At 43.6% G+C, this 15,726-nt stretch overlaps 1 protein-coding gene across 2 annotated transcripts in view; it reads right to left on the reverse strand.

The window, feature by feature from the left end:
- The window catches only part of rai1 (retinoic acid induced 1), a 62,596-nt gene that overhangs the window by 5,611 nt on the left and 41,259 nt on the right, over positions 1-15,726 (reverse strand). For both annotated transcript variants that reach the window (XM_014472413.2, XM_023349067.1), the window contains exon 2: positions 79-6,574. In XM_014472413.2, the coding sequence (XP_014327899.2) occupies positions 79-6,504 (6,426 nt within the window). In that variant the 5' untranslated portion in view covers positions 6,505-6,574. The remainder of the gene's footprint in view (positions 1-78; positions 6,575-15,726) is intronic.

Below are 15,726 nucleotides of genomic sequence, written 5' to 3' on the forward strand. Positions count from 1 at the left end.
CACCATTCTAAAATAAATAACACACAAAGAAGGATTGTCTTGACCGTATATTGAGCCTCTTTATGATTGTTAACATACCGTTTGAACTGACTTGTTGGCAGCTTCCTTCAGTCCATACAGCCTTCCAGCTACCATAATTATCCCCTTGGTCCAGATGGTACAGTTTTCATGAGCCCAGTGCTCCTTGGCCACTGCCTCCATTTGTAGCTTTTGGAACATGCTTTCATTGCCCTCTTGGTCTTTTGAAGTGGCCGTGCAGAGATTCTGGAGCTGCTTCATTCTCCTGAATCTCTGTCTGAGGGTAACTCTTCTCGGACCACCTTCCTGACACGGTCTTTCTGGTCTCAGTAGCCGTCTGTAGTGCCGGTGATGGTGCCTGCTGTTTCCAGCCTCTTCAGTGGTAGCTTCTGTATTTCCCTCCTTTTCTGAGTTCACTCTATCTTCAGTCTTTGAGGACGTCCCTGGTTCTTCACTGCTGTTACTGTCATTCTCATGGGTCTTGCTGTCATCTTCCCTGAAGAGTTGCGTATGTGTGATAGTCAACATTTTCCGTGGAATACTATCTTCTGTGTAGTATGGTCCACACAAATCACCCAGGTCTTTGTAGTTTGGTGGTTTCCCACACAAGCAACACATAAGACGCATTTCAGATAGATTTGTGTTTACCAATGGTCCTAGTTGCATGGCAGCAGTATGTGGCACTACTTTAGCAACTGTGAAAGGATTCCTCATTCTAAGTATGCCCTTTTTTCTCCGTCTCTGAAATACAACAGCGTCTTCAGGCTTGTTGACTATGGCACACCAAGAAGAAAAGTCTCTAGAGTTATTGATACGTACATAAGGACAAAAAGATAGTTTGGAATTCCTGTTGATTGGTCTCCTTCTGATTCTTTTCACAGAAATGAACTCCATCTGCTTTTCTGTAACGGTCACCACAGGACCCACAATACTAGTCTCTTCACTTTCTATATTCTCTCGTTCTCTTTTTTCTCTTTCTTCTTTTTGGTCCTGCTCACATCCGGCTGCCCTTACAACTGCCTCAATTACCTCAATGGCATCTTTCATTCCAGGTTTTGGCCCAGGTTTTTTGTGGATCTTCACTGGCTTCCCAGGAGCATGCTCCATTGAGGCTTGGCTTCTTCTTTGTTTAGTTGGGTTTGCGGATGGTTTTCGGCCTCTTCGAGGTTTTTGAATAAGTTCTACAGAGATGGCTTGGGGGGTTTCTGTGAATTTATCCCCGTTAGTTGGTAGAGGTTCTGTGGACTTTGTGGTGGTGACTTTTTCCTCTATTCTTTCCACAGGTTCTGGCGTTTCTGTTGTGTTGAGCTCATCTAGTGTCTCAGTTTCCTCTAAATTGGCTTTGCCCTTTCTCTTCTTCCTCCTCTGTTTAAGGTGCATTTCATGGTTGTTCTTAATAGCTCTCTGTTTAGCAAGTCTTGGTGTTGTAATAATGAGGCTGTCTGCTTCCAAAGCTACCACTGATGCATCTGTACTTTCCACCATGGCCCATCTCTTTCTCTTCGTTCGGACAGACTTTGTGGCATCACTCTTGGAAGTCTGTTGTGTCCTCTCGTCTAGAGTTCCAACTTCTAATGATGTCTCTGTTGAAGACGAAGCCTTATTGTCAGCAACCTCTATCTTGGTTTCTACTTTACCTTTTTCTTGTCTTCCATAATTCTTATTTGTAACATCTTCTTCCGCTAATGGTCTCACTATATCCTTTGCTGATTCCTCTTGACTTAACTCATGCTTGCCACATTGTTGTGATACATCTTCCATTGTCATTGCTTCTTCTTGCTCTTTCATTTCCTCCTTTGTAAACTTTAGTGTCTCTGTGTTATTTATTTGAATAAAAGCCTCACCTTCCTTAAAGACAAATTCAGAAAAAGCCTTCGACGTAAAATCCTCACTTAGACTACTGTCTTGTTGCGTAGCTGGGAAGTGTTTTTTTGAGCTGGGAGATGTAATCTTCTGTACCATTGCCTCATATTTCTGTCCTCTGCCTTTGCGTGGGGGGAGAACTTTTGTTTTGGTGGGGCACTGAGGAGGCACCACAGGCATGTCACTGTTGGTAGATCCACTGCTGTTAGGAGGAGCATCTTTTGTTGAGGCACTGACAAGAGAAGCTTTCCTGGGTGGTCCTCGCTTTCTTCTGGGGCCTCGGACACTTTTCTCTTTGCGTGCTGGTAGAATCTCTTCAAACAGGACTGACTGAGATGGTAAGTTTCTTAGTTTGGGCTTTGGACCTCTCTTCTTTTTTACAGGTGGTGTGGAAATGTCTGGGCTAGATGTGCGCTTTAGTATTGATAATGTCTTTTCTTTAGATTCTTCAGAGAGGGCTGGCTTTGCAAGTGGTACAGATGAGTGTAGGGAAACATTTGTTGTTATCATGGCATCAGGATTTGGAGTTAGCAGTTTTTTTACAACTATGACCTCTTTAACTTTTAGAGAGATATCGCTGATTTTATTTTCTGTTGGTGTTGAAGTTTGAATATCTTCCCCTCCCCTTTCCTTTTCTTTTGTTAGCTTATCCTGTGAGACTTTTCTGGATCTTAAGACCATATTGTTGTTTTCCCTTTCTTGTACTTTTATTTCTGGGAGAGATCGCTTTTCCTCTGTAGGAGATCTTCCGTCTTGGTTATATTGCAGTGTTGCATGTTTTAGAGCTTTCCTGGTCCTGCTTTGCATTTCTGGGACTTGTTGTCTTGGATCTTCCCGGTCCATCAATTTTGATTTTGAAATTGAGCCCCTGGGGCGACCAACTGGAGCTTTGATGGGAGCAGCCTCAGTAGGAGGCAAAACCTCAGCAGGCTTGAATCCAGGTTTTAGACCTGGTCTTAGGGCTGGTTTTGGTCCAGATTTTGAACCTGGTTTTGGCCCTGGTTTTTGCCTTACAACAGTATCAATTTTCAGTGGCACTTCTGATTCACGTGATGCAGGCTTTTGTCCTGTCTTTTTCCCAGGTTTTGGTCCAGGTTTGGGACCTGACTTTAGACCAGGCTTAGCACCTGGCTTAGGCCCTGGTTTTGCACTGGGTTTTGACCCTGGCTTAGATCCAGGTTTTGGGCCTGGTTTTCTCTTCACATTAGGTTCAACTTTTGTTTGCATATCTGGTGCATTAAAAGAGCGAGTGCACATTCTGGATTGAAAACCATCTGTCAGCATTTTAGGAGTCTGGCTCACCATAGAATCCTGATGAGCAAGGTTAGTTTGATCTGAGAATAAAACAGTCTTGCTTGGAGCCATGCTCGATTTTTGCTGAGAGGAATTTGTTTCTTTGTCCTCCTTTTCTTCCTCCTTCTTCAAGCTCAGTTGTCGCCTTAATGCCACACCTGAATGTATGATTCTCCTTCTACCCCTAACATGCTTACGCCCATATGTCCTTGGCTGAGCAGATGGAACCATAGGCTCTGGTTTAGCTAGTGGTGTCACAGCACTGGAACAACTTATGCCTGGTTCTATATCATCATCCCCTTTTTGAGGAGATGGTGGAGTGTCAGCCCAGGAAGGGGCAGAGGGAAGTATTGACTTCCCTGGCAGCTGAGGAGAGTCTGGCTCCAGAACCTTAGCATCGCTGTGATCAATATGATCTCTAGCCTGAGCAGGAGGAGCTGCCTTATCATTGAGAGCAGAGAAGACTGGCATAGCGGACTGTGGCTGAGGTGCTGTGTCGCCAATGGCTGACTCCCTTGTTGAAACATCTGTTGCTGTCGTTGCTGCTGCTGCATTAAGATGACCGGGTCCCCCTGCAAAATCATTGTCAGTTTTAAGAGCTAAATTGTGGATTTCTGTTCTGCTGCAGAGATCTTCAGAGGGACTCATTTGGATGTCTTTGTCATCTGTGTGCTCTTCAGTTAATGACTGACTTTCTTTCTCCTCCTCCTCTGCTTCCTCCCTAACTTCTTTAGACAAAAGCTGTGAAAGAGAACTTTTTTCAATTTCTTCTTTCTCATCTTCATTTATCTCATCCTCTTCCCTATCTCCTACTACGTCTTTGTCATTCTCCTGAGTTCTGCTCTCCTTCTTGTCACAGCTAGAAGCTTCCAGGACTTCAGTTTGTGGGGTTGGAGAGGTATTTGCTGAACTGTCATCTTTCTCTGTGGAATATGGATCCTGCTCAAGGTCTCCTCTTGAAATGAATGGCAGTGTTTTCACAGAGCTCTCAGATGCAGTTGGAGATTCAGATTTGAATATCCCTGACTTCATCTCTTGACTAAAGTGATCTTTGTTACTGGAATCAGAGAGATCAGCTGGGGACTGTTCAACGGAATCTCTTGCATCTGAGTCATATTTGCTCTGGACCTCTTGGTACATTGTGTCTTCATAACAATAGCCTTTTTCTGCCATGTTCGTGTTTATTTTGCTGTAGAAATTTGGGCATTTTTCCTCATCAGTCCATTTCCCTTGCTTCTCTGTAGGGTTGCTTGAGTCTGAATTACTTATAAAATCAAGAGTTTTTTCCATTGCTTCCTCTTCTTTTCCAGCAGGTTTTTCAGTCCAAGCTGACTCTTCAAAGTTCTCTTTTACAGGCTGATTGATGTGTTGTGTGTCTGATGGGGAATCACTTTCTTGTTTCATAGGACTTGGTATTGTAATGCTTGTTGGAGATCTCTCATCACCAATGCTCTTCACTGGGGTATTCATGCCATCTCCTCCTTGCCCTGCCGTGCATCTTATAGGATCAGGGGTAAGGTTGTGCAACCCCGAGTCCCCAGACCTAGTAGACATATCATCTGGAGAGGCAATGGAGCAAGAGGAGGCTGTGTCCAGGCTGAGTTGTGTGTTGTTGTGGGCCTGGGCTGGACTTCTACCCTGGCCAAAGTAATAGAAACCTCTGTCCAATGGTTCATCACTACTGCTGGAGTAGCCACCCTCATGGAGTTCCATAGGCAATGGTTGGTGCTGTGGGGTAGAGTAAGGTTCATGCATGGGGGCCCCACCCACATTGCCACCACTGTCTGGATATGGAGGGCTTTTGTATTCTTCACCTTTCTTGGTGGAGGCCCCACTTCCAGTGCTGCAGTTGCTCCCTCCACTGCTGCGCTTGCTGCCCTTCTTGTTTGCAACCAGGGCTTCTGAAAGCAGGAGCTGTTGAACGTTATTGGAGATATTCTCCACCTGAGAGGTGAGAGCATTTAGGCTCCACAAGCTGGGGTTTGATAACAGCTTCTCTGAGAAGCGCTCTTTCATTGTGGGCGCTTGTGGCGTTGAAGTGTAGCTGTGGGATGCTGTGTGGGATATGTTGGGTGAAGGGTGGGACCGTGGGGGCATTAGCATGGTGTTTGTGCTGGCTTGATCTTGCATACCAGCTGAAGAGGATGACGACGACGAGGCTGCCCCAGGTGTCATTGGTGGTTGGCCATACTGGAATGATTCTGGATTAGTCATCAGTGGTGAAGGGGTGGAACTGTATGAGGGTGAGCGTCCGACAGAGCGAGCAGGGGAATGACTTGAGGAGGGGCTGCAAGTCTGATAATACTGTTCTGGAGATCTGACAGGGAGCTCTGACAGACAGTAATTTTGTTGGGGTTGGCTATAGTGTTGGTATTTAGGGTGGGGTTCTTGGGGGTTGGTCATTGCCTGTAAAGATGTCTGCTGCTCATAACCTCTGGGTGTTGACTGCTGGTATCCATAGCTGTTCTGGGTTGACCTGTAAGTCCCCTGCTTCAAACTGCTATGACTACTTAGCTGTCTGCTATACTGAGAATTTGGAGGTATGTTGTAGCCTTTATAACAATGGGGCATGGGACTGCATTTTTCCATGTATGGGGATGGAGAGGGGGAGGGTTGAGGATAGTGTAGGTGACTTTGGGGATACATGAGAGGTGAGGGAGCAGGATTAGGAGGGTGAGACTGGTGATGTGGACTTGTATAACTTGGGGTAGAAGGCTGGTGGCATGGGGTTTGGGAGTGCCCCAACATGTTTGAGTCTATGTACTGGGAGGATCCAGGTGCAGGGGAAGCACCAGCCTCCAGTCGCCCCACCATCTCCTGTTCATACTGTGCTAACTGTGCAGGGTCCTCCCATTTCTGCTGGAGATGGCCCTCGCTCATGTACTGGGCAGAATAATTTCCTGGGCCCATGTGATTACTATAGCCTCCAGGGCCCTGCAGGTGTTGACTGGGGTTTGGTGGGGGAACTTTGCTTCCTCTAAAGGATTTTTTTGCCTGTGAGGCTGATGAGCTACCATTTCCATTTCCACTGCCTCCAGTACTTCCTGGGTACCCAGAATAGTTTTGTTGGCTGTAACAGTCCTTGGGTCCTCCAATTCCAGCTGCTCCACCTGTGGGCACGTTTGCTGCATTAGACATAGCCTCATAGCCTGACCTGTTGTGCCCAGGGCCAGGGCCTGGATGTGGACCAGGGCCTGGGTGTGGATGCTGCGGATGGGGATGATGTGGGTGTTGCCGGTAGGTCTCCAGGCGAGATAATTCATGGGGCTCCTGCTGATAGCAGGGTTGGTTGCTGTGGTAACCACTGTTGCGCTCACGAAAGGACTGCATAACTCACTCCGTCTGTAGGCTGAGCAGGGAGGGGGAGGTGAGGTGAAACGGGAGGAAGGGGAAGAGGGGTCTGAAGGTATGGAGGGAAGAAGGAGAGAAAATAGAGAAAAAAGACAAGAAATTATGAAGGTAGGTTCTAGGGTATAAGCATTTTTCTTTGTCTAAAGAGAACTTGAGTATACATTTCAAGAGACACTTAAAGTAACAAATAATTTCTCTTTCTGAGAAAAACACACATGCAGACACACAGGCATTCAGATCCAAAGCAGATAATGTGTTGCATGCATTCCCAAACACACATATTCAGTTTTATTGGTCTGGTTTGATTGACCAATGTAAAACCTGGATTTTAAAGCATTCCTTGGTATTATTTTTCGTTCTCATATAGTTCTGTGCCATTATTTGGGTTAACTGTACATCTATCAAGTGTATTTGAACTACTTGATAAGTAAGCCATTTTTTAAATTTTAATTTCTTTAATTTTTCAACCCTTTAGTAATTTTATGTTATTTTCTGGTCAGATGTTTATGAAATTTTGAGCTGGGACCCTTACTCTTTTCTGCCTTCTGGTCAGATAGAAACTCTAGTTCACTCCCAGGAGAAGTGGTCACTTACACACTGTGTGTGTGTGCATGCACTAAATGCGCCAGCAGAGAGGTTGTGTTGATAGTGTAAGTTGCATTTCTTCCAGTATGTGACTGCGTTTTGGGACTATACGGTTTCACCTGCATGCAAGTGTGAGTGGGGGTGTGCGTAAGTGTGTGAATGTGTTTATACAGAACAGAGATGAACAGGGGAGAGGTGGAGACTTTTGCCGATCTATAAAAGCAAAAGAGTCACCAGGAGACACTGAGCATCAGAGTGAGCATCAGAGTGCGTGTGTGTGTTGCGGTGTGTATGTGCGTGTCCGAGAGAGTCAGTTTTAGTCCCCACTCTCAATCCACTCTGGGACTGTGTAGCATCTCACCAGACACAACAACATTCACCTATGAATACTCTGTGTGTATGTTTGTGTGAGTTCAATAGACTATCTTAAACCTGCGCACTTCTTGTTAAGAAAAGCTCTGGTCCGTCTTTTTAAAAATACTACAAACAAATGCTCACATTTATTGACCTAATATGCGTTTTCCTACCATCCTTGCTCCCCTACTCTCAGGTCAATACCGCTCCACCTGGGGTGACGTGCGTGTGGGCATACTTGTTTACACAATATCAAGGAAAAGACGTGGGATTCTCCAAAACCAAGCATGCTGAGAACAGCAGGCGGGTTCAGCAAAGACACAAATTATTTGTTTTTGGAGTAGGCCCTCTCATTCCACATTGCACATGTTTCAGTGTCGACTGCTTTACTATAGATTTCGCACTCCTTGAATGTTTTCCAAGTTACAACCGTAAACTTTATTGTGCTTTTCGGGACATAATGTGATTAATTTGATGTGGAATAAAAAAGTTAAATCTAAAAATTGTAGCAGGCAGTTTTATGACTCAACCTCAGTTGGAATGGATGCAAAGCAGAGTTGTGAGCGATGATTCTGAACTTGAATTGGGTCAGGTCTAAAAGAAGAATGTGTTTTGGTCTAAACCAGAGGTCTTCAATTCCAGTCCTCCAGGGCTGCCACTTTAAGATGTGTCCCTGGTCCAATACAGCCGAATTACTTCATTAGTATGCAGACAAGTTTTTCAGAGCCCTGTTAATGACCTGATTATTTGACTCAGGTGTGTTGAAGCAGAAACACAGCTAAATGTGTTTAAACTATTTAGACTGAGATGAAATAACAGAGAATTTCTATATACTAATCACCTTTTAAGACGCTGCACTGAATTTATGTGTGTGTATCAGTTTAAAGGAGGGGGATTGATTACCTTACTCTTCACTTTTATGTTTTCTATATAGAACTGGAAAACATGTTTCAGTTTACTTGGACTTTCTAATTATAGCACTTCTTTACATTGGTCTATTACATAAAATCAAAATAAAATGAACAGCATTTTGCGGTTGTAACATGACAAAATATGAAAAAAAAAAAAAGTTCCTGGGGTTGGGCATACAAGACATGACACTGTAATCATATTTTTTGTGCTTGATTACATCTTGCAATAAAACAAAACAAAGAAACCAAAGACACCTTCCCTCGAATCGATTTACTTCGCGCTTGCTTTTTCTCAAACACACACCACGTGTGTGTATGGCGGCGTCTACATTCCCGTCACGTCCCCCTTCCACCTCCATTCGGCACCTCCCTCCCTTTCCACTGTTATCTTCCGCACAGAAGCGCGGCACCATGGTGTCGACCGATTGCCGTATTTGTGGATGCACAACGTCTCCGCTTCAGTGAGGAGCAGAGAGGAGAGAGGATGGAGCACACATGCTGAGATCACCAAATCCTCCCTGTTTATTTGTCTGCCCATTCTTCAGGGCTTGCATTAGAACAGAGGAGGAGGTTTGAAGGAGAAGCAAACTTGCATATGTTTTTTTTTCTATATCTCCATGCAGGCCTATACATCTATATATTACAGACATCCAGCAATACACCCACATTTTCCCCCCTCTATTCTCGTCTTCTACTTTTCCAAGCTGATCGTATTTTGCATCTTTCAACAAAGTGATATCTGCACAAGAAAGATAATTCCCATTCCCATTCCCATTCCACTATCTCTCCATCTTCTTCATCTTTCTATTTTGTCTTCAACCTTCCCGATAGAGATGGGGGTGGCAACGAGAGGGGAAAAGACAACATGGCGTTGGTGGTCTAATAGAAGGTGAGAGAGAGAGAGAGAAAGAGAGAGAAATTTCAAGCCACTAAAGAGACGGACGGTGAGGGGATGCAACAGCAGGGAAGAAGTGATAGAATGATAAGTTTGATGAGGAAGACAAGGAGAAGGGGGGCTGTAGAGGACAGAGGAGAATGCATGATTTAGTGAGTGGGCTTCACAGCCTGAGCTCATGGGAAATACAAACTGCAGCAAATACCACACATCCGCTTGCATCCACATTACACACAAGGTGGGTTTATAGTGCTTTGCGAACACATTCATATCCCTTGAAACTGGCTAATCTGCTGTATTCCCTCAATTTCTCATCTCCTGAAACTATTAGATTTATTTATCTGTTTTAACTTTTCTGTGCATGTTTGCTTATTTATCATTTCTAGCAGTTTTTCTTTTGTTATTCCATCTGCTTTTACCCATTGTGACGCATTTTGTTACACAGCAGCTAAAGATTTATTGAGTGACTGAACTTTTTGAAAGTTTAACCACAAAGCTTATTTAATAGCATTTCATATAGGCAAACAGAGTTAAGTGTGTATAATTTTCTTTTCTCATAAAAATAAGAAAAAAACGTGCTATCCTTTTTACACTTAGCTCCATTTACTCTGCTATCTCTAGGTCAGTGGCCTCAAACTGCATTCCTCGAGGGCCAGAGACCGGCAACTTTTAGATGTCTCTGCTTCAGCACACCTGGCTCCAATATGAACTCATCAGCAGAGCTCTGTAGGGCTCGACTGCATGCTAGTGAGGCAATTTCACCATTTAATTCAAGCGTGTAGGACAAGGGACACATGTAAAAGTTGCAGGACTCTGGCCCTCAAGGATTGCAGTTTGAGACCACTGCTGTAGATTATGTCTAGTGCCACCGTTTCCCTTCAACACAGAATCTCAGGGGAGGCCTAAGGAAAGAAAAATAAAATAAAGTGCCTCAAATGACAACCCCTCGAAAACCTAGAATTTCACGTCACCAGACCACAGTTGTAGTAACACCAAGATGTGAGAAATTCTTGAGTGAAAATTGCATAGAACTAAATACAAGGCAATTCTACGAAAAAACCTGTTACCGGTTTCAAAAGACTTGGAAGCGGGGCAAAGGAAAACAACATTCAACCATAGCTCCTATTAAATACCATAGATGAAAGCCAAGTATGAGTTAGAGTGGTTTAGTCAAAGTCAAGACCTAATTCCAACTGATGTGATTCCAAGTAATCTGTGGTGAGACCTGAAAATGTATGTTTTTGAATGCTCTCCATCCAGTTTGACAGCAAATGGTTCTTTCTACAATGACAATTAGACAAATTCTTGAGCCCTACAGACAAACAAGACCCAACATTGATTACCACTGCTGCATCCAACGTCTTTTCCCCTTTCAGCTGCCTTACTATTATAATTTGAACAGTTTTGTGCTTCATCACACCTGGGGAGGATCTATTCGTTTGAAGCATTAAAATGCATCTGCCTCCAAGTTAAACACTGCCAGGAAGGGATGAGGAGAAGGAAAAGCAGGAGCGGGAGGAATAGAAAGAGGGGTGAATTTGATTGTTCCGCTGAATGGTTCATAATGCGCAGAACTGTGGCTGGTTCCAGTACCCCCCCTTTCTCTTCCTCTTTTTCATCACATCATCTTCAGAGGCAGCTTGAGATGGGATTTATCTGCTTTCTCAACACACATGCACACACAAAGGGACAGAGAGAGACAGAAAGAGAAAGAGAGAGAGAGAGAGACAGCTCACTCGTTCCATCAAATCTGGCTCTGAAGCACTTTGGCTTCAAATCTCTTTCCTGCTCCTGGTCCGTCTGTCTGTCTGACACCAATAAACACACATGTGCGGATGCACAAAGCGGAGGCACACAGAGAGCGGAGGGATGGAACGTCTCTCTGTGTGTTTACCTCCCCAGTCATCCTGGTTAATTATGCATGCAGAGGCAGTTTGCTGGGAAGGTGGAGCGGCCTGGGAGGAATTGCACACGCACGCACGCTTGCACATTCAATCACAAGTATTCGCTAAAAAAAAAAAAAAAAAAAAAGTCACACACCACCGCTGGAACTACACGGCCCAGCGACACACATGTTCACTAAAGCTCAGCTCGCATGCTCCTCAACAACCTGACAACACACTTAAATATACCAGACACGAAACGCTCTCTAACTTCTCTCTTTTAGCACACACACACACACACGCACCCCAACACACACACACGCGCACGCTCTCGTGCCTAACACATCTTGCTTTAACACTGGGCTTAACGCAGCGTGCTCCAAAATAACGCAGAAACCCGCCCCGCCGCTGCTTCCAATCAGCACGCTGCAATCCCCTTCCCAATTACACACACTTCAGCAACGCGACACGGAGAGCATTCAGATGCCTCAGACATCACGCTCCCTTTTCTTATTTCCTGTCTGCATCCTCTCCTCTCTGCATCCTCTCCTCTCTGCACCTCCCGTGCCCTTTCATTCGATAACCTCGGGTTCAATGCAACGGACGGGCTGACAGGCCGACCGGATGGCAAACACGCAACATCCCCCCGTGTCTCGCTCCTCTGCAGTGTCGAGGCCAGACTGCGTGGGTGGTTTCCTACCCAGGAGAGAGGCTTAGGAGATTGAGGCAGCCAATATCTACTCCGACATTTGTCAGTGTCCCGTTGTCATGACACTCAGCTGGAGGTCACAGAGGGTCACCAGCAGCCAGTCACATAGATTATTGGAAGACACATGGAGGGGGGCAGAGACGTGCCACCAAAGACAGGCAAAGGGATGCTGACGTGAGGCCACAGGATACAGAATTTGTATTTGTATTTTAAAAAAAAAGGGAAACACAAAATTATTCCATTTCCTGGACTTGATGGCTGTGCTTCTATTTGCATATATTTGCAATTTGCATTGCAAATCTGATTCAGAAATAAAATAGCAAGTCAAAATTGTTCAAAGTGGTTCAAATTGTAATGCTTTGTGGCCTGCCTCTTGAATCCTCACTTATTCTTTCTTATATTCAAGGGATAAGGCTGTAAGGGTATATACATCTGTCCTAAAATCAGTATAAATCACTAAGATTTCTATTTTAATTTACTGACTTTAAGACAGTTGTCCTTTCCTCAGTCACAATAAAAAAGGCGAAATGATAATAGTGGAAAATTGCTGCATCTACTGGACTCTGCTAGTGTCTGCAATCTGCATTGTGACCCTGGTGGAACAATAAACCAGAGAGCATTTACAAAACGCAGCTAGTCAAATTGACTGGTGGATTTCTCCCAGAATCTTCGCTTGTGCTTCTTTAAATACAAACTAACATTGGTGCATTATCACCAAACCCAAATGCATTGTAGTCATTTGCAAGAACACATCTTTTATTGCTTTTTGTTAAGTGACATGACAGAAAATGAGTTGACTATAACCTGAGGAAATCTGCACCAAACTAATCGAGATAATCCCAAAAAAAGAGAAAGAAAAAACATGCTCAGGTGAGCTTCATACGTGTGTTTGCCCCTATAATCTGAGTTGTGAATATGATACAGAAATAAAGCAGATTCATGTACAAAACAGGCAAAGTGATGCAATTTAATTTCTTTGTAAATTCCCCCCAATATCTTCATTTAGTCCTGTTTACTAACCAGCAAACAGGGGTGTCAGGGTAGATGTACTGGTGAAGAACGATTATGGGCACAGTCATAACTTGCAGGTATAATGTTTTATAGCTTTTGGTTAAATGACATGGCTGAAAATATGCAAGACATGGGCTAAAGCAGTCCACACCAAGATAATGCAAAATGGGTGGATAAACCAGAAATGCACATCTATTTTTTTATTTATTTTTTAGTTTCCAAGGAGAACAGCAACAGTGGAGTGAGAGTGTTTTGATCATTTATGTAGTGGGCACATATCTGATTTAAGACATTCTTTGAAGTGTTGAAAAGAGTCTCGTCTTTGGCCACAAAACTATAGCAAATGCAAAAATAGGTGGAAACTACTGCGTCCGCTGAAACTGATAGGTGTGTTGGTGAATCTGGTGACCAAAAACAGCGAAAGGCAAAGCTGCATTACTTAGTGAATTTTATCGCAAATCTTCGGTTGGTTTCATTTATGTAAAAGCTAACATGGCACAAGTATCTGTACAAGCAAATCACAATACAGCTGTTACGCATGGATGTATATTTTTATGGCATTTTTTAAGTGACACATCAAAACAATCCACGCCAAATTAATGCAAGACTGATGGTGATAATCTTACCTTTTAGAGAGAAAAAAAACATGTTAAGTTCTACTTCTGCAAACTGTGCATTTATTCAAATCTTTGATATCAGGCGTGACCTCATTAAATATGTCAGAACCACAAAATGCAAGATAAAATCTACTGCTACCTAGTGACAAACTGTAATAAAGGGTAAGAAACAGGTTTTTGATTTATATACATTTATATTACATTTATATTGAATTTCTGTCCTACACCAATACGGTTCTCAGTTTGCTTCATGTTGACTAAATCAGTTGAAATAAGAACATGTTTATTTCAAACACACAAACATTTAGCTTTACAAAAATTTTGTTAGTGCTGCATATGAACTGCTAGTAGTTATTGGTATAATTACAGTTATCCCGTAATGGCTGTGGGCACCGTCATACGGGATACGGTCATACAGGGATACGGTTATCCCGTAATTATACCAAACCTTACCTTATAAACAAAACCTATAACCAAATTGCCTGCTATGTACCCATTACGCCCTTACAGTCTACGAACTGGAGTGCAGCACAGTTAGCAACTAGGATAAGTTAGAACAACTGCAGTTTAAAAGTCCATTGCACTATGCCTTCAAAATTCACGGGCTTTTTGACAAACAACTCTTTTGATTGACCATATGTAAATATGGACATTTTCGTTCACAGCCTCTAATGATAATTTGTCTTCCCGTGAACCTGATGAGGGAGGAAAACAACAAGCCCTGATGCAGGAGAGCATTTTGATTCGGTGAGGAAGGCCAGCTAATGTGAGGTTTGTGTCTGAGCATGTCTGAGCAATGTTGCCTTTCCTCCTCTCTGGAGTTTAGGGATGACTCATCCACAGCCACAGACATGGCTGGCTTTTCCGTTACAGAGGCAGGACAACATCGGAGACACAGATGTCTGCACAAACACTCTCAAAACCAAAAATACCAACCGTGCGCACTGCACACAGTTTATTTAAATACACAAAGCTGGTATAATAGCAGACAACAGGAGCACAGACAGACACAGAGCTGCAGGTTTGGAAGAAAACGACAAAGTTTGGAGAAGGAGCGGCAGATCTTCAACACCTCGTAGAAGGATGCACAAATGAGCCTGATTTGATGCACATAGAAACAATCTCTCTCTAAATCAGTTATTACAAGACAAAAACGTTAATTCATTAGGGGTTCTGTTATGAACGTTGCATCTCTGCTTTTCCTTTGCCTTTCTTTGACTGACACATTCAGGTGATGTCCAGTGACCTTTGGGAGAGGTGCATCTTTTTTAGCACGTTAAGACAACAACAAAAGAGTCCAGTTTCCATGGTATTCACACACCAAGAGAGCAATGAAGTGAGGGCAGTAACCAAGAAAATACATAAAGAATTAAAAAACGGGCCAGACTCATGAAGGGCCTTAGAATCTTCTCCTCTCTAAATCCATCTAGTCTTTGATGACATCTAGTTGTTGTGCTGAAATAAATGTTTACTACAGAGTAAATTTACCCCCTTGATGTTTGATGTTGTCCTAAACGTATGGCAATGAATGCTCTTTCTCCTCACATTTTCCTCTCCTTATTTTTCATCTTACGTCATCTCACCTGATGTAATCAGCGGTCCTTTGTGTGACAGCCATTGCTGTCCCCACCATAAAACATTTGACCGCTCAAGTTGTAGGAAAAAAGCAAAGCATCGAGTCACACATTTTACTTCCATTTTAAAAAAAATAATTGAGTCATTTGAGTCACTTGGACATCAGACCATCAGAACTAAGGTTATATAGAAAGATAGATCACTTCATGGTTCTTCAAAAGCCAGAAACAGAAGCACTTCAGCTTGGTGCTGCACAATGGGCAGGAGATGAGCATGTGATTTGTGAAAGGACAAAATCCTGTTCACCTATTTTTTCTGTATCCCTTCTCCTTCTTTTCCTTTCCTATAGCCTTGACCCAAAATCATTCGGCCCTCCTCTGTTCTGGTTCTCCACACAGCTATCATTTGTCTCTTTTTTTTCCCTCCACAATCCGTTTCTCTCTTTCCGTCTCTCTCGCCGTCTTTCGGCACGGTCACCTCCATCCGGCAGCTGTCGAGCGTTGCCCTTTGAAGGACTAAACCTGGTCTTTGTTGACATGGTGACAGAGTGATGAGATGGGGCGGGGATGGAGAGAAGAATGAGCGATCGAGAATTACAGGCACGCAGGCACAATCAAGCACATGGCATCTGCAAAGGGCATTTTTTTCCTCTGGTATAGGC

This window comes from Xiphophorus maculatus, chromosome 16, assembly GCF_002775205.1.
Source record: "Xiphophorus maculatus strain JP 163 A chromosome 16, X_maculatus-5.0-male, whole genome shotgun sequence".
NCBI classification, from domain to species: domain Eukaryota; kingdom Metazoa; phylum Chordata; class Actinopteri; order Cyprinodontiformes; family Poeciliidae; genus Xiphophorus; species Xiphophorus maculatus.